Source organism: Globicephala melas, chromosome 7 (genome assembly GCF_963455315.2).
Source record: "Globicephala melas chromosome 7, mGloMel1.2, whole genome shotgun sequence".
In the NCBI taxonomy this organism is placed as follows: Eukaryota; Metazoa; Chordata; class Mammalia; order Artiodactyla; family Delphinidae; genus Globicephala; species Globicephala melas.
In genome coordinates, this window is record NC_083320.1 from 112,458,847 (window position 1) to 112,478,766 (window position 19,920).

General features: G+C 38.6%; 1 protein-coding gene and 1 pseudogene across 5 annotated transcripts in view; one reads left to right on the forward strand and one right to left on the reverse strand.

The window, feature by feature from the left end:
* Positions 1-19,920, reverse strand: part of HERC2 (HECT and RLD domain containing E3 ubiquitin protein ligase 2) — a 230,127-nt gene that overhangs the window by 51,868 nt on the left and 158,339 nt on the right. For all 5 annotated transcript variants that reach the window (XM_060302596.2, XM_030840360.2, XM_060302595.2 and 2 more), the window contains 8 exons: positions 19,156-19,246; positions 18,673-18,850; positions 18,404-18,485; positions 18,152-18,323; positions 14,960-15,104; positions 14,078-14,303; positions 1,114-1,285; positions 78-267 (listed from right to left, as the gene is read on the reverse strand). In XM_060302596.2, the coding sequence (XP_060158579.1) occupies positions 78-267; positions 1,114-1,285; positions 14,078-14,303; positions 14,960-15,104; positions 18,152-18,323; positions 18,404-18,485; positions 18,673-18,850; positions 19,156-19,246 (1,256 nt within the window). The remainder of the gene's footprint in view (positions 1-77; positions 268-1,113; positions 1,286-14,077; positions 14,304-14,959; positions 15,105-18,151; positions 18,324-18,403; positions 18,486-18,672; positions 18,851-19,155; positions 19,247-19,920) is intronic.
* Positions 10,027-10,367, forward strand: LOC115843872 (NADH dehydrogenase [ubiquinone] 1 alpha subcomplex subunit 5 pseudogene; annotated as a pseudogene).

The following is a 19,920-nucleotide window of genomic DNA, read 5'->3' on the forward strand; positions in this document are numbered from 1 at the left end:
TACTTTACTAGATACAAATTAGCTACCTTTTCCTTTCTGATCAAATATTGCTTTATTGCTTTACCATTTATTTTTACCTCTCCTTTCTTTTCTTGCCATGGATTTGGACTCAGTCTGTCTTCAATATCAACAGCCAGCACACACTCCTCTCCATTCATGGGACTGGCCATGGCAGACACATCAGAAGTGGGTGCTGAGGAAGAGAACGAGGGACACTCCACCAGGGCAACCATGCCAGCTGGCATCAGGGCCCCGACCACGGCGTCTCTGTCAGGAGAGAAAGCCAGACCTGCAGTGAGCTGCCATTCACCTCTGCAGAAAGGAAGAGTCAGGGGGCAGGACAAGCGCTTATTGAAGGACCCCCTCATTTTTATAAGATAAGTATAAAAAGTTTTAGAAAAATACTGAATGTTATTACTATCCATCAGCTAAAAGCTAAAATACTTACTCCTGATCTTATTTATTGAATGACCACAGTGATGACAGGTGAAAAAGTGCCAACATAAATATGAGCCTCTGTATTTCCCTGAGAAATCTTCTTGGTTTGTTCAAGCCTGAGGGTAATTTTGTGTTTACTGAAGGCCAAATACCAAAGGTGCCTCACACAAGACAGCAAGGACTAAATGTCCTCTCAACGATAAGTCAGCCTTTGGTCTAAACTAATGTTCCTGTGTAAGTATTAATTTCTATTCATCAGATCCATAACCATGATACACTGACGGCTGGGGCACTGATTCAGGTTGTGAGAAAACAGCAGCAAAACGGTGGAAAACACAGCACTGCCAAAACTGCCTTATCAAAAGTGAAGGAGATGACAGGTGTCTTGAACATTACTGTGTATTAGTAACAACTGATTCTTCCTCTCATCCCCCAAAATATGTTTAAAGTTTATTGGCCATAAAAAATAATGAAAATGTTCTTTAACTTGATTTTCTAATTCATATTTCAACCTCCATTAAAGAAAGCACAGATACCATCATTCACCATCAAAGGGTGTATGACTCAGAACTCACAGTATTTAAAAACAATACACACAACATTTTCCATCAAAAAACTACAAAAACCCAAAGCTTACATAGCTGTGGGATTTCAAAAGTTAGCAAACGAGCCTACCTGGCATACATGATTTGCAGTGCTGTAAGTATATGAGATAAGGCCTGCTGTTTGGCCAGATTTCCATCTAATGACAGGAGAATCTTGGCAAGAGAGGGGCGATTTGGTTTAGAATTATTTGCACCACTGACTTTATTACTGGTAGCAGAAGAGTCAGCATCAGAAGGCACACCTGAAAAAGGAAAATAAAATTTGGGTTCAATTGTTAAGATCACAGTTTGCTCTGTTTCTATCATTTGACCTTTCAGTTTAGTTCCAAGACACACTGCAATCTGCATTTTGCTATTTCACAAATTAAATATTAGTTTCATTAATGGTCTTTCAGAGTTTAAAAAAAATTATCTATACTTATCTAAAGAAGCTATTTTCAGCAAAGGTTCACTGTAAATGCAAACAGATATAAATACTTTTGCAAAATACACTTACAACAATTTACGCTATACATAAGTAAGCTTTGAAAATACTACAATAACTATCTGTATTTACTTATCATTGAAATGTAAAACAAAAAATAATCCAAAACAATGGTGAGAAGACAAGATGTTCACCATATACAGTCTTAGTGGACACATGTTCCAGCTCACTGCCCTGAGACTTCCCAGGCCTCAGCAGAGGGAGAGAACCAGGTGGAGCTCAGCGGTCTCTGCGAGCAGAGGAGGTAGAGCTCAGAGCCAGGGAGTCCAATGTGGCCAAAGTTCACAGGACAGGACGAGAGGAGAAAGTTGCCCAGAGAGTGCCCTGGAGATGTGCAGGTGCTTTCACTCACCCAGCTAAGGATGCAGCAGAAGCTGATGGGTGCCTACATAAAAGGGCACTGCCCAAAGCCAAAGAAAGAACTGCATGAAAGGACTGGAGACCCAGCACAGAGGCTGGGAGAAAATGGAGGGCCCAACTCGTGCCTGCTCCCATCTGCCAAATGGGAAGACCTCATAATTCACAAGACACTGAGTAGAATACTCAGTGGGGAAATAATTAGCCCCAGGCTAATATCAGGTCTGAATCCACTTAACAAATCCAAAACCAAGACCCAAAAAGATCAAACTGTTTGAGAATAACTTAACTGTACCTAAGCTCAAGATTTATACACACACAAAAATCTCCAGCAACATTCAGGTTAAAATTCACACTGTATGGCATCCAACTAAAAGTTACCCAGTGGGCAGAAAGGCAGGAAAATACCACTCAATTCCGAAATAAGAAGAAAAATCAGTTGAGCTAAACAATCCAGAACTAACACAGATATTACAATCAGCAGACAGGTTAAAACACTTATATCTCTATTCCATATGTTCAAAAGAGAACCAGAAACATGAAAGATATAAAAATGCCCAAATCAAATTTTGAGAGAGGTAGCTAGGATGTCTGAGATTTAAACAGTTTGGTAACATTAACAGCACATTAGAAAATGAAGAAAAGACAAGTGAATTTGGAGACATAGCAATAGAAGCTATCCAAAATGAAACACAGAAAAGGAAGTTAAAAAATGAACAATGTCATTTATCTGTGGAACAACTTCAAGAGACCTAATATACATAGAACTAAACCTCCCAAAGAGGAGAAAGAAAGGTACAGGAAAGAAATTTTTTGTGAAGAATAGTAACTGAAAAATTTCCAAATTTGTTGAAAATTAGAATCCCAAAGATCCAAGAAGCACAATGACCCACAAGCACATGAACCATGAAGATAAAAACCATGGAAATAAAGAGAAAATCCTAAGAGTAGTCTGAGATAAAAGATGTTATGTACAGAGTTCCGGCAGAGAGCGCGGTGAGAAGCAGATCGTGGCCTTCTAGCCTGGGGCCCTCCAGGTCCTCCGACCTCTGGTCGGCAGGTGAACTGGGGGGCCCCCGGGACAGGCTCAGGCTGTGTCTTGCCGAGCCCCAGAGCCCTCACCGCAGCCGCCCACTGGCAATGCCCGAGCCCGGAAGCAGCAACGAACTGCTCCCCCACCCCCACCTCCTTGACCTAATGGCGGCGGCCCCTCGGAGCCCAGATCCCGCCCACCGCCGGGTCTCTTGACCCCACGCTGCAGGGGTTAGGCGAAGCCTCCGGCAGGCCACCAAAGACATGGCGCCTTTGGGCGTCGGGCGTGGCAGGGCAGGAAGAATGACGGCCACTGGAACACCGAGGAGGGCCGTTAGAGCCTCGAGGGCCCGGGAAGGGGGGTCTACGTGGAGGCCAGCTCAGCCACCCTTAGGCCTTGGAGCCCGTGCGGATCCGAGACCTGAGGTGACCTCTCTGCCCCAGTTGGACGAGACCTCACCTCGTCCGGACAACGACAGACAAAGGCCTGAACGGGCCCGGAAGGTGTGCGGAGCCCCGATCGACGACGGGTGGAACGTTATCGGGTCATCGGGCGGTTGGTCGTCGTTCTACCAAGACCTCGATGTCGGAAGATAGAAACGGTAGAATCACGTACCACGTGCCGCCAATAGGAAGTGCCCGCCACCCTTCGGGAAGACTTACTGGCCGTTTATAGAAGGCCTGTGTATATAATATGAAAAAGCTGCTCTCAACTTTCCCCCCAACCTTTCGAAAGAAAACTTTTCACTACATATAGGCCTTCTAGATGTGAAGAGGGTGCCGACGTATGATAAAGTCACATGTCTTGTAAATGCCCATTTGTTTCTTTAAAAAAACCGTAGAAAAGAAACGTCTTCTGGAAATGACTTTTCGAAATGGAGTTGTTTAACCGCCTCTAGAGGCGACATCAGGAGCCACAGAGGACCACGTTTGTTCAGTGGGTTAGAGGACATGGAATGGAAGATGTTGAGGAGGAAGAAAAGAAGATTCTGTGCCAGACTGGTCAGTTAGAAGACATTTGCGTATTAGAACCATTGTTTTGTGTGTGCATTTTACTCCTTACTACTGTATGTGTAGTTGACAGTAAGTACTTTTTTGAAATATCTAGTCTTACTAGATCTTCTAAAGTGCCTGATATATGTTCAAAGTAGAGGTAGTAAAAAGACATTTTGTAAATATCATTTTGTTAAAATTCGTATGAAATGTTGCTTTGGGGGGGGAGGGGTGGCCAAACCACTTTTTTGAACAGTACGCAGTATGCACTGTGTTTGTTTGTGCACTGGTTCAAGGTCGGGGGGAGGAGAAGGAAGTGCAAAGAGCTCTGTGCCAGTGTGTTTATAGTGAGGCAAGATTAACCATTGTCTTTTTTATATTCCTGCATTTGGTTTCACTTTGCTGTGTATATAGTGTATATAATGGACAAATGAGTCCTAATTTACAACATCTAGTCTTTCTAGATGTTAAGGAGGTTGCCAGTGTATGACAAAAATAGAGTTAGTAAATAATACATTTTGTACATTTTGTGTTAAAATTTCTAGGAAAGGTTGTCTTCTGAAAATTTGAGCATGACAGCCCTCTGGGTTGGTGGAGGGGGGAGAGAGAGAAGGGGGTTGGTCTTAGAATGGCTAGAATGCTGGTATTTTGAAGACAGTTTCAGATTATAACTGTTACATGTGTGCAGTTCATTCAGCACTGCTCTGTATATAGTGGACAAATTAAGTCCTTATTTGAAACATCTAGTCCATCTAGATGTTTAGAAGTGCCCAACGTATGTTAAATGTAGAGGTAGTAAAATATCACTTTGTAAATAACTTTTTGCTAAAATTCACAGGAAGTACTGTCTTTGGGAATGTTAAATGTTAAACCACCTCTCTGAGCAGTATACTATTGTCTATACTTGTTCAGTGGTTTGGAGGAGGGAGGGAAAGAATTGCAAAAGGTAATATGCTAGTGTGTTCATACCTGGACATTGTCAGACAAAACCATTTTTTGTATGTTCATTTTGTTTTGCTGTGTATATAGTGTATATAATGGACAAATTGAGTCCTGGTTTTGCAACATCTAGTCTCTAGATGTTAAAGCGGTTGCCAGTGTATGACAAAGTAGTAAAATGAGCACATTTTGTATACTTTATTGAAATTCATAGGAAAGCTTGTCTTCTTTAAATGACTTTTGGATATGAATTTGTTCAACCACCTCTAAGCATTACATATGCATGTACTTGTCCACGGGATTGGCGGTGGAGAGAAGGAAGGGAGGGAGGAAATGGTTCAGGCCAAAATGGTCATATTTAGAAGATACCTCAGATTATAACCATTGTTACATGTGTGCAATTTTATTTAACAGTGCTGTGTACATAGTGGACAAGTAAGTTCTTATATGAAATATCTGTTCTTTCTAGATGTTTAGAAGTGCTTGATGTATTTAAAAGTAGTTTTAGTAGACTAATGCTTCTTGTAAATAGCTTTTAAAAACTGATGGGAAATACTGTCTTTGGAAATGGAATTGTTAAACCTCCTCTCTGAACAGTATACTCTGTGCTTGTTCATTGGGTTTAGGGAGGTGGGAGGGAAGATTGCAAAAGATGTTTTGCTAGCAGGTACTAGAACATTTCAACTTATCCATTGCTCTATATGTTTCATGCATTTTGTTTAACTTTACTGTATATATTTTGTATATACTGGACCAGTGGGTCCCAATTTTATAATATCTAGTCTCTAGATATTAAAGATGTTGCCAATGTATGACAAAAGTAGAGTTAGTAAACTAACACATTTTGTACACTTTGTGTTAAAATTCATTGAAAGGCTGTCTTCTGAAAAGGGCCTTTGGAAGTGAAATTGTAAATCACATCTAAGTGACACCTGTGCCTGTACTTGCCCAATGTTGGATGGATGGCAGAAAGGAGGTACTGGGAGAAATGAAGTGTTCTAGATTAGGATGTCCCTATGTAGAAGACACTTTCAGATCTAACTATTGTTACATGTGTGTAGTTTATTCAACACTACTGTGTATATAGTGGACAAACTTAAGTCCTTAATTGAAACATCTACTCTTTCTAGATGTTTAGAAGTGAACAACGTATGTTAAAAGTAGAGGTAGTGAAGTAACATATTTTGTAGATATATCCTTTTGTTAAAATTCATATGAAATACTGTCTTTTAGAAATGGAGTGATCAAAATGATCAAACCACCTCTCTGAGCAGTACACATTATTTTATTTGTGCTGGTTCAGGGAGAAGAAAGCGTAAAGGGCTTTATACCAAGACTAACCATTGTCTGGTGTGTCTCTGCGTTTTGTTTTACTTGGCTGTGTACATAGTGTACATAAAGGACAGAGGGTCCAAATTTACAACATCTAGTCTTCCTAGATGTTAAAGAGGTTGCCAGTGTATGAAAAAAATAGCCGATAAATACATTGTGTACACTTTGTGTTAAAATTCATAGGAAAGACTTCTGAAAACAACTGGAAGAAGTAAAATTATTAAAATCCCCTCTAAGCATTACAGATGCTTATTATTCTTGTCCACTGGGTTGACAGAGATGAGAAGGGGAAGCTAGACTTCTAGGCCAGAGTGTTCCTGTTTAGGAGACACTTTGTGACTATAGCCTTTGTGTGCAGTTTCTTCAGTGCTACTACGTGTATACATTGTGGACAAAATTAAATCTGTATTTGAAACATCTAATCTTTCTAGATGTGTAAAAGTGCATAACATGTCGAAAACAGAGAGTTAAAAGTAACACCTTTAAAGTATTTTTTTCCTGTTAATTCATAGGAATGGTTGTATTGGGGGAGTGGAAATTGTTAAACTTGAGTCTTGGAGAGTAAGCTGACTCACTGCGTGGGGAGGTGGGGAGCGGACAGGGAAGGAAGTACAGAGAAGGGATCTGTGCCCATGAGTCTTTAGACAAGTTCAGATTGTCTAACCATTGTTCTACTTGTGTGTTTTAGTTAATATTGCTGTGTATTAAAGAATAAGCAAGTCCTAATACCCAAAGTATATTAAAAGTAGAGGGAGTAAAATAACCCCTTAATAAATGCCCTTTTGTTGGTTTTTAGGAAGGGCTGTGTCTTCTGGGAGCGTCTACATTAATCCACCTCTTGGAGCTAGATATAGTCCCGTACTTAGTCGCTGATATGCTGGAGGAGGGGTAAGAGGAAGGGTGAAGGGAAGGGCTCTTAGCTAATATCTCCATATCTAGAAGACAGTTTTAGGTTATAACCATAGGTCTAAATGTGCATTTCTGTAAAGTACCAATGCTTATTATAGACAAGGTTCATTCATTATTTTGCAACATCTAGGCTTTTTAGGAGTCCTGAGGTGACAATGTATGATAAAAAGTAGAGCTAGCGAATTAACCAATTTGTAAATATCTTTGTTATAATTGGTAAAAAAGTAGCATCTTGGACATGGAATTGTTAAACCATCCACCAGGACTTGTTCATTAGGTTGGCAGCAGAGGGGCAGAAGGAAGTATAAAAGGGAGGGAAGTATGTGGATGTGTTCCTTTTTATATTTTGATGATAACCATTGATGGTGTGTGCATCTCTTAGCTGTACTATAGGAATACATTGTTAAGTAATTCAGTGGAAACATACCTCCTTGCTAATACTTTAATAGTTTAGATCAGATAATGAATCCTCTTAAGAGCATTATACTTTGGGTACTCTGTTGCTTTATATCTCATTTTTTAATTGAACATTAAGGGAATGTAGTATTTTAATCATAACTCTGCCAATATCTTAATCTAGAGGCCTGTTGCCATTTTTGCCTTTTCTGAACTTTTTGTCGCCAAGAAAGGATTACATTTTTTTCCTTCCAGATTGAGTTGGTGTAGTCTATTTTTGGTTATCAAAATACTCATAGCTTTGGGACTTTGAAACGGTAAATATTCATGATGTGTGAAAAAGCATGATACATAACTGTATGATCTTAATTACATAAAAATGGATGCTTAGTTGTTTAAATATACAAACGAGACCTAGAAGGACACATCAAATGGTAAACTGCTTGTGATGATAGATGACGTTGTTTTTTGCTTCTTGTGTTCTTTGGTTTCCTATTATGCACAGGTTAACTTTTAAGAAATAAATGTTATTTTGAAAACCTTAAAAAAAAAAAGCTGTTATGTACAGAAGAACAAAGATGACAGCAAATTCTCAATGAAAACAATTTCAACCAAAAATTTTATACCCAGCTAAAATATACTGCAAACATAAAAAGTTGAAAGGAGGAACCCCAGACCTGAGCTACAAGACATAAAAAAGTAAGTCCTTGGGCTTCCCTGGCGGCGCAGTGGTTGAGAGTCCGCCTGCCGATGCAGGGGACACGGGTTCGTGCCCCAGTCTGGGAAGATCCCACATGCCACGGAGCGGCTGGGCCCGTGGGCCATGGCCACTGAGCCTGCGCGTCCGGAGCCTGTGCTCCGCAACAGGAGAGGCCACAACAAGTGAGAGGCCCGCGTACCACCAAAAAAAAAAAAAAAAAGTACTTTAAGCAGAAGGAAAATCGTGCTAGATGGAAATATGGATCTCCACAAAGAATGAAGAACACCAGAATGTATCACTGATTCACTTTGTTATAAAGCAGAAACTAACACACCATTGCAAAGCAATTATACCCCAATAAAGATGTTTAAAAAAAAAAAAAAAGAACACCAGAAATGGTAATTACATGAGTAAATATAGAGATATTCTTTTCTTTTTAATTCATTTAAATAGATAACCTAATGTTTAAAGAAAATTAATTTTTAAAACTGTCACATTTACAACATACAAAGAAATGTATAACAACAACAGCACAAAGGCTAGGAGGGAAGAAATAGAGGTATACTGTTGTATAATTCGTATACTATACATGAAAGTGTAGAATCACCTGAAGGTAGACTATGATAAATTAAAGGTGTATAATATATATCCTAAAGCAATCACTAAAATAACATAATAAGTTAGAGCTCAAAGAAAACAAAGAGAAAATAAAATCATAAAGAACAATTAATTCAAAGAAAGGCAAAAAAAAGAGAAGAAAAAGAACAATGAACAGCTAGGACTAACAGAAAACAAATAGCAGGATACTGACTGAAAACAGATACATTAATAATCACATTAACTGTAAGTGAAATGAACACCCCAATTAGAGACTGTCAGAGAAAAAATTAAAAAGCTAAATACAACTATATGTTTCGTACAAGGAAGTGTCTTTTAGTAGGTTAAAAGTAAAAGAATGGAAAAGATATACCATAGTTTGCTGTGGTATATGGAGTACCATAGTTTAAGTACCATATAGCATTGGTCAAAAGAAAGCTAGAGTCACTATATTCATATCAGACAAATTTGACTTTAAAGCAAGAATTTCAAAGCAAAGGGATAAAGAGGGTAATCTGTCATAATGATAGCAGAGTCAATTAATCAAGGAGAGAAAAGTAAATGTCCACATTAGAAAAGTAGGAAGATCCTAAGCTTCTTAGAAGAAAAGAATAAAGATAGAGCAGTGATCAGTGAAATAGAGAACAGAAAAACAATGAAGAAAAATCAAGGAAACCATAAGCTTGTTCTTTGAAAAAACTTAATAAAACTGATAAACCTCTAGGAAAGAGAAGGTACAATTACCAATATAAGGAATGAGTAATGACATCACTACAGAGTCTACAAATGTTAAAAGAAAAATAAGCAAATATTGAGACCAACTTTATGCCAATAAGTTCGACTTCCATCAAAGACACAAATCTTACTAGGAAAAAAAAAAACAGATAACACTGAATCTATTAAAGGAATTAAATTTGTGGTTAAAAAACATAAAGAAACTGCACAAAGAACTCTAGGCCCAGCTGGCTTTACTGGTGAATTCTACTGAAAGAATACCAATTCTACACAAAATAAAAAGGAAAACTGAAAAGAAGGGAACACTTACCACTTCATTCTATGAGACCAGACAGAGATACTAATAGAAAATTACAAACCAATATCCATCATGAACAAAGAGGTAACAGTTCTTAACCTTTTTTTTTGGCAACTTGAATACAACAAGGTACAAAAAAAATAATCCACAGATCAAAAACAAAGCTGAAAAGAAATTTTTAAAATACATAAAACTGGGCTGTCATGGCGGCATGCTGAAGAAGACCACTGGCCTTGTGGGACTGTGGGTATGTAAGAGTCCACCAAGAGGCTAAAAATATTGTATACAAAGATTCTTTATGTTCTTGGACAAATCCTTAAAAATGTACCATATAAAAGGTATATAGAACAGATTACAAATGAGAAGCTGCGTATGGTTAAAGTGGAGCCAGATGTTAAAAAATTAGATGAGCAACTTCAGGGTGGCCAACTAGGAGAGGTGATTCTTTAGGCTGAAAATGAACTAAGTCTGGTGAGAAAAATGGTGGAATGGAAACCATGGGAGTCTTCAGTGGAAGAGCCTCCTGCCAACCAATGGAAATGGCTAATATAAACATCATTAAATGACTTGTGTTTTCATGGGAAACTGACATAATTAAATATTCTGTTATATTTAAAATGTTTCCATATTCATCTTATAATCAAGAAAACTGATATAAAACATATTGAGGAGACTTGTTAAAATTGATGATTATGGTAATAGGGACTTGTGAATCAATTCTTGATTTGCAGAGCATTCATTCAAATTATTTCCAAGATGATATTTTTTAAAAAAACAAAGAGGTTGTGGGAAGATTTGAAAGTTAATTGGAAAAATTCCTATAGATTTTCAACACAGGGACCATATTTGAAAGGTGAAGTATTTTTAGTAGTATCTTCAACACAGCATTTAATTTTTTTCATTCTGAAAAAACATAAAAGGTACTTAATTATTATTTAAACAAATTTATAGGTCACTGTTTGAAGTGAAGTAGTAAGAAAAAAACCATCAAATTAGAATTTGTTGTATACTTGAGAAAACTGATTCGGTATTTGAAGATTTGAGAAAACTGATTTGGTATTTGAAAGATTTTTATTTATAGTGGTAGTTGGAAAAATTTTCCTTTTGTCTCATTTAAGGAAGTTAGCTTTCTGGCCCTTTGCCTTTAGTTTTCTAGATCAACCAAAGTACATCAGGATAGAGAGAGAATTTCTGTAAAACAAGAGACACTAAGAGTTCCTAAAGTTTATCCAACATATAGATAGGCTTACATTCAAAACATCTCGCTGTATGGTTATAACTTCAAAGTGGAATCACTAAGTGGTTTTCACTAATTTCCAATATGAGTGCAGCCTGGATATCAAACAGAAGATAAATGCTCTTCAAAGAATGAAGCAGTTTGGCAAGTTTAAGGTTAAACAAAAATAAAATTACTTTTCATATGTCCTTAAAATACATATATATAACTGAATGAAAATGAAAATACAACATACCAAAATTTGAGAGATGTAGCTAAAGCAGTGCTGAGAGGCAAATTTATAGTACTAAAAGTTTACAATAGACAAGAGGAAAAGTCTCAAATCAATGATCTAAGCTCTCACCTCAAGGAACTAGAAAAAGAATAGAAAATAAACATAAAGCAAGCATCAAGATGAGAACAGAAACCAATAAAACTGAAAACCGATAAACAACAGAAAATCAAAGAAATGAAAAGTAGCAAAACCAGGCGGGGTTTATTCAAGGTATGGAAGACTGACTCAAAAACCTTAATAGGAATATTCATAGCAGATTTTACTTCTAATAACCCCAAACTGAAATAATCCAAATGTCCTTAAAAAGATCAACTGTATTTCTACACACTAGCAAGGATCAACTTGAATATTTCTAGATAATAGCAAAGAACAAAAGAAATTATTAAAACACCATTAACAACAGATGAACAATATGAAATATTTAGGGATAAATATGACAGAAGATATACAAGACCTGTACACTGAAACTACAGATTATTGCTGAGAAATGTTAAAGATCTAAACAAATGGAGAGAAATACTACATTCAAGGGTTGGAAGATTCAATACTGTGAAGCAAGTCCCAAAATGATCTATAGTCAGTGCAATCAAATTTCCAAGTAGGCTATTTTATAAAAATTGACAAGCTGATTCTGAAAGTTATATGGAGGGGCTTCCCTGGTGGCACAGTGGTTAAGAATCAGCCTGCCAATGCAGGGGACACAGGTTCGAGCCCTGGTCCGGGAGGATCCCAAATGCCATGGAGCAACTAAGCCCATGCACCACAGCTACTGAGCCTGTGCTCTAGAGCCCACGAGCCACAACCACTGAGCCCACGTGCCACAACTACTGAAGCCTGCGCACCTGGAGCCCATGCCCTGCAGCAGGAGGGGCCACCGCAATGAGAGGCCCATGCACTGCAACGAAGAGTAGCTCCCCCTCACCACAACTAGAGAAAGCCCACGTGCAGCAACGAAGACCCAATTCAGCCAAAAATAAATAAAATTTTAAAAATAAAAAAATAAAAGTTATATGGAAATGCAAAGGGTCTAGAATACCCAAAACACACTTGAAAAATAAAGCTAAAGGATTACCAAAGCTTGAATTCATTCTTTTATAAAGCTACAGTAATCAAGACAATGTGGTATTTGCATCAAAATACAAAAATAAATCAACTAAACAGAACTGAGAATCCAGAAATAGATCCACACATAAATAAACAACTGATTTTTGACACAAGTGCAAATTCTTTCAATCAAGAAAGGATATTTCTTTTTGACAAATGCAATTGAAACAACTGGATATCCATATATCAAATATAAATAAATAAATAAATTTATTTCAATCCATACCTCACACCATATATGAAATTTAACTCAAGATCAAGCATAGACCTAAATAACTAAAACTACAGAACTTTTATAAGAAAACACAGGAAAAGGATCTTTATGATCTTTATGATCTTGAGTCAGGCAAAGGCTGTTTAAATACAACACTCAAAAGATAAAAATGGATAAACTGGACTCATCAAAATTAGAAATTTTTTGCTCTTTAAACTTCACCTAAGAGAATGAAGAGACAAGCTACATTGGGAGAAAATATGTGCAAATCATATATCTGATGAAAGACTTGTACCCAGAATACATAAAAAGTGTTCAAAACTCAATAATAAGAAAACAAACAACCTAGGTTTAAATACAGGCAAAAGATTTGAATAGACACTTAAAACATATTTGGGTGGTAAATAAGCAAGATGCTCAACATCATTAGTCATTAGGGAAAAGCAAAGCAAAACCACAATGAGATAACCACTACACATCTACAAGAATGGCTAAAATTAAAGACTGACCACACCAGGTACAGACACAAATATGGAGGAGCTAGAGCTTTAGAACAAACACTTTGCAAACAGTTTGCAGTTCTTAAGAAGATAAACCTACATCTACCAAGAATTCCTCTCCTAGGTATTACCCTAGAGAGAAATGCAAGCGTATGTCCATATAAAGACCTGTACACAAAGGTTCACAGCAATTTTATCTGTATAGCCAAAATTTGGAAACAACCCAAAAGTCCATCAACAGGCAAATGAATAAACCAACTGCAGTATACCCATAAATAAAATGCTACTCAACAATAAAAAAGAATGAAATACTGATACATGCAATGTGGATGAATCTCAAAATAATTATGGTGAGTGAAAAAAGTGAGATTAAGAAAAAAGTACATGCTGTATGACTTGATTTATATAAAACTCTGAAGGGCAAACTGATCTATAGTGACAGAAAGCAAGTCAGTGGTGTGCAGGCAGGGTGGGTCTACGAAGGGCACACGGGAACTCCAGGGTGGTGCACGGGCTCATCCATTACCTCACCTGTGATGATGCTCTCCCAGGCATGCACAGATCAAAGCTGATGAAAACTACACTTTAAAGGTGTGTGGCTTACTGTATGGTGATCACACCTAAACAGTTATTGAAAATACCAAGTGCCTATACATGTCAGGTGGTTATTGTAAAGTCTCCCCTGTTTGCACATGTGCACAGCACTGCCAGACCTGACCTGACCACAGTACAGGAATCAGCCTTGCACTCCCTTCCAAGTTTTCCTTCCAGCATAAATCACAGCACAGTGCGCCACGATGATTCTGTGGCTGTGGTTCAGAATGCAGTTAGCCCAGTGCCACAACCCCTAATCTGGTAGCGACACCACACATTCTATCGACGGCATGCTATAGCATACAGAGGGGTCTCAAATAAAACACAAATCTGTGTTACCTAAATAGGAAGCACCTAAAGGGTCTCTTGCGGTCTGGAAGAGGACGGGCTCGTGGACGGAGGGTGTTGCCACGTCGACGGTTGTCCATGCCACACTGTGCGAAGACCCGCAAGCCACTCGCGTGATCTTCTGGCCTTCTAAGCCTTGCACAAGTGTGGGCTTTCTATTAACCGTGGTCGTGCCATTGCCCTGCTGGCCGTGGTCATTGTCACCCCAAGCATATACCTGTTAAGGGGGAAAAAACAGAATTTTTCAACATTTCAGAACATTTGCTCTAAATTTACTTCAAAATTCTTGCCAATGACTACAGATGGGTATTTACTTAATATCAACCCAATGAATTCATCTATTTTGTTCTGTTACAGGAAGCAGGGAAGTTCTCCTCTTCAACTAAATATAGTAACTTATTTTTTCCTTTATTTTGCAAAGAAAAATGATCAAAAAAATATGCTCACTTTTCAAGGAATTTACTTCTTGGCTTTACAGAATTAGAAAGTATAATTCATTTTTAATTCATTTGATTAAAGTACAGTGTGCTGATTTGTTGTCATAAGTCAATGTCAAAGTATATCATCTATGAGCTTGTCACGGGATGGCCTCTCATGGCGGAAGAACGAGTAACACTTGTCAAAGATAACTTTATTTCTGAAATGAAGTACATATATCTCCCCATCAGGCATTAGAGTGGGAAACCCCATGGCTTTATAGCCTGCATCAGTCAGCAGCTCTTTCCCGGGTATGCTCACCCATGCTGACAGTTAGGCAGATATACACAGGAACACAATGGACAAAGCCCACCCTCCTGGTGCCCCAGTACTGGGACTCATGTCGTTTCATCATGTTACACTACAGACAAAAGGACCTGTCACAGGCTCGCTTACCTGCCCCGCGTCAGTGACCGCCAGGCAGTGCAGGGCCCCGACGGCCACATGCACAATTTTCTTCCCTCTCAGCCCTTCCACCACCTGCGGTTTCCGCACATGCACATCAGAGCCGTGGCCCAGCCTGAAGTAGTCCCCCTTCCCCCTGCAAGGAGGTCAAGAGCGAGCATTTTTAATACATGATTATGGTGCTGGCAATGCCCCACAGGAAAACACTCACTGTCACAGCGCTAGAGGCAGCTCAATGATAACATCATACACAGTGCCCAAGGTCTTTGAAATTACTGTTATTATCATATTGTTCTAAAATAGTATACCATTAATTCAAATTAATTCATTAATTCTGCTAGCAAGATCCTTCATGTGTGTTTTACATTTAAGTTACTGAGGTAGGTTTCATCTAAAGAGATTGAAAACATGGCACGAAACCTCAAATGGCTCTTAAAAGACCTCTCTGCTATAATTCTTCCTCAGCTGCCTTTGGGTCATGATACTCAGGCTTAGGCCATCACACTGCCTGGCCGTGGTCAGCTGGATATTCCATTCCTTTCTGATTTAGTAAAATAATCTTTCACTAGAAACAAACATGAACTTTTTCAGGGATCAAATAAATCAGAAATCTGTATTCCACGCATTTGATCACTAGGCTTCTTGCACGGCAAAGCAGCAGAAGAAACCCTATACATACACCTCACCTAAACAAGAAAGGCAAAACTGAAACCATTTCCACTAAGATCAGGAACAAGACAAGGTTGCCCATTCTCACCACTATTATTGAACATACTTTTGGAAGTTTTAACCACAGCAATCAGAGAAGAAAAAGAAATAAAAGGAATCCAAATCGGAAAAGAAGACAGAAAGCTGTCACTGTTTGCAGATGACATGATACTACACATAGAGAATCCTAAAGATGCTACCAGAAAACTACTAGAGCTAATCAATGAATTTGGTACAGCAGCAGGATACAAAATTAATGCGCAGAAATCTCTTGCATTTCTATACACTAATGATGAAAAATCTGAAAGTGAAATTAAGAAAACAATCCCATTTACCACTGCAACAAAAAGAATAAAATACCTAGGAATAAACCTACCTAAGGAGACAAAAGACCTGTATGCAGAAAATTATAAGACACTGATGAAAGAAATTAAAGATGATACAAATAGGTGGAGAGATATGCCATGTTCTTGGATTGGAAGAATCAACATTGTGAAAATGACTCTACTACCCAAAGCAATCTACAGATTCAATGCCATCCCTATCAAACTACCACTGGCATTTTTCACAGAACCAGAACAAAAAATTTCACAATTTGTATGGAAACACAAAAGACGCCGAATAGCCAAAGCAATCTTGAGAACGAAAAACGGAGCTGGAGGAATCAGGCTCCTGGACTTCAGACTATACTACAAAGCTACAGTAATCAAGACAGTATGGTACCGGCACAAAAACAGAAATACAAATCAATGGAACAGGATAGAAAGCTCAGAGATAAACCCACGCACATACGGTCACCTTATCTTTGATAAAGGAGGCAAGAATATACAATGGAGAAAAGACAGCCTCTTCAATAACTGGTGCTGGGAAAACTGGACAGCTACAGGTAAAGAATGAAATTAGAACACTCCCTAACACCATACACAAAAATAAACTCAAAATGGATTAAAGACCTAAATGTAAGGCCAGACACTATCAAACTCTTAGAGGAAACCATAGGCAGAACACTCTATGGCATAAATCACAGCAAGATCCTTTTTGACCCACCTCCTAGAGAAATGGAAATAAAAACAAAAATAAACAAATGGAACCTAATGAAACTTCAAAGCTTTTGCACAGCAAAGGAAACCATAAACAAGACCAAAAGACAACCCTCAGAATGGGAGAAAATATTTGCAAATGAAGCAACTGACAAAGGATTAATCTCCAAAATTTACAAGCAGCTCATGCGCTCAATATCAAAAAAACAAACAACCCAATCCAAAAATGGGCAGAAGACCTAAATAGACATTTCTCCAAAGAAGATATACAGATTGCCAACAAACACATGAAAGAATGCTCAACATCACTAATCATTAGAGAAATGCAAATCAAAACTACAATGTGATATCATCTCACACCGGTCAGAATGGCCATCATCAAAAAACCTACAAACAATAAATGCTGGAGGGTGTGGAGAAAAAGGAACCCTCTTGCACTGTTGGTGGGCATGTAAATTGGTACAGCCACTATGGAGAACAGTATGGAGGTTCCTTAAAAAGATAAAAATAGAACTACCATAGGACCCAGCAATCCCACTACTGGGCATATACCCTGAGAAAACCATAATTCAAAAAGAGACATGTACCACAATGTTCATTGCAGCTCTATTTACTATAGTCAGGTCATGGAAGCAACCTAAGTGTCCATTGACAGATGAATGGATAAAGAAGATGTGGCACATATATACAATGGAATATTACTCAGCCATAAAAAGAAACAAAATTTAGTTATTTGTAGTGAGGTGGATGGACCTAGAGTCTGTCATACAGAGTGAAGTAAGTCAGAAAGAAAGACAAATACCGTATGCTAACACATATATATGGAATCTAAAAAAAAAAAAAAAATGGTCATGAAGAACCTAGGGGCAAGATGGGAATAAAGACGCAGACCTACTAGAGAATGGAACTGAGGATATGGGGACGGGGAAGCGTAAGCTGGGACAAAGTGAGAGAGTGGCATGGACATATATACACTACCAAATGTAAAACAGCTAGTGGGAAGCAGTCGCATAACACAGGGGGATCAGCTCGGTGCTTTGTGACCAGCTAGAAGGGTGAGATAGGGAGGGTTGGAGGGAGGGAGACGCAAGAGGGAAGAGATATGGGGATATATGTATATGTATAACTGATTCACTTTGTTATAAAGCAGAAACTAACACACCATAGTAAAGCAATTCTACTCCAATAAAAACGTTAAAAATAAATAAGTAAACAAACAAAAAAAAACAAGACAGACAAGTTTGGGCTAAAATTTCTCCAGTGTTCTTTTCTAAACAGCCCAGTTATAAGGGGAAATTTCTTATAAAATTGTCATTAATCCCAACTCAAAATAAATTAAAAAACAAAGATGCCTGAACGAGTAAGAAAATAAAGGTTTCCGCCTCCCTAAAAGGCCCCAAACAGACACACTGACAGATGACAGGCGTTTACGTACCATGTCCACACCACTCCCGACTTGGTGAGGGCCAGGGAGAACTGTGCTCCGCACTCGATCTGACACACCCCCTGTCCATTTAGTCTCTCAATGTTCTGGGGAATGTTACAGCCTTCGCTTCCTCCCCGGCCCAATTTTCCAAAGTCACCATCACCCCAGGAAAATACCAAACCTAGGTTTAAAAATATATACTTTAGGCCAGTGTCTCACAATGTTCCTCCCCCAGCAACGTGGAGTCAGGACAGGACTCACCTTCATCAGTCAGAGCCAGGGTCTGTGCATCTCTACTTCCACACGCCACCTGGATTACTCTGTGACCAAGAAGGACTTTCACCTACTCAATCACAAATTTAAAAACAGAATCAAGCACAGGCACTAAGAAAGCAAGGGGGATTTTTCCCCACAGACTGAAAGCCAATACTGGTCATGTCTTTATGAACTGTCCTAGACTGGGAGCTTATCTTCTCTGGAAATCAGCAGGTGGTAAACTTTCTGCAAGCAACAAAAATGTGTATAATCACCATTTTGGGCTTCAGCTGTGTTGTGTTATCCCCATGTCCCAAGCGGCCGTACTCTCCGAGGCCCCAGGTGTACAGTTCACCACTGGACGTGAGGGCTGCACTGTGCGAGCTCCCACAGGCAATATCCCGGATTCGCTTGGTTTTCAGGGCCTCTATCAGCCGTGGCTTGTCACAGTTCCTAAAGCAAGATTAAATAATATTCCCTATAATCAATCCAACCTTTTTAAAGAAGAAAGAAAAGGACATCAACACTGAGCCACATTTAGTCAAAACAACATCTTTAGATTAAGTTAACTATCAAACCTTAAAACAGAACATGTGAGGCCAAACCACATTCATAGACAATTTTTAAATATATTTTTAAGTTCCGTTTTCATAAATAACCCATCCTACTCAATTTTCTACAAAAAACTATCAAAAAGCATTCACTATTATTAACAGTAACAGTTTCTTATTAGCAAGTAATGAAGAAAATATTCTTACATTCTACTGAAGTGTCCAAGTTTGCCATCATCACCTTCACCCCAGGAAAACACTTTCCCATCAACAGTTAAAGCTGTAGCGTGCCGTCCACCTGCAACATTCACACAGAGAGAGGCTGCCAAAGTTGGTTTACAAAAGTTAACAGCACAACTACCTATTTTTCCTGGCATGCAGTAGGTGTGAATATGTGTTGAATAATTGAGTAAATAAGATGAACATTTCAGGGTGACAAATATATAAAATAAGTGAACATTTATTAAACTACAAAGTTTAAGTCCTACAAAGAATTTTACTCGCAAAGAAGCAGCAAAATGATATTATTTATTAATGGGGTTGCTGCTATGTTAAATATATAAAGGGTCAAAATTCAGATGGAAAAATAAGTACATTTGTGATTAGACAAATTATCAAATGCAGTGGCAATTAGGCTTTTGTGAAATGTACCTAAACAATGGAATTATTTAAGCAAAAGTACCATCAATTGCAATTAAGGCACTATGCTCACTCTTCCCAAAACAATCAGTTCATGCTTTTTCCCCAGTATGGCTCACTCTCCTAGTCCATCCACCCCGGCTCAGGACTGAAGAGCATTTCCTCTCTGTCACTTGTGTCCACCAGTTCCTAGGCTCCTAATACCCATTCGCACCCTATCCCTTGCCAACAGAGCCCACATGATCCAGGGCAATGTGCTCAGCTAAAAACCACACTTCCCAGACTCCCTTGCCCACAGAGGATGGTGACAGAGGTGCGACAGAAGTGAGTGAG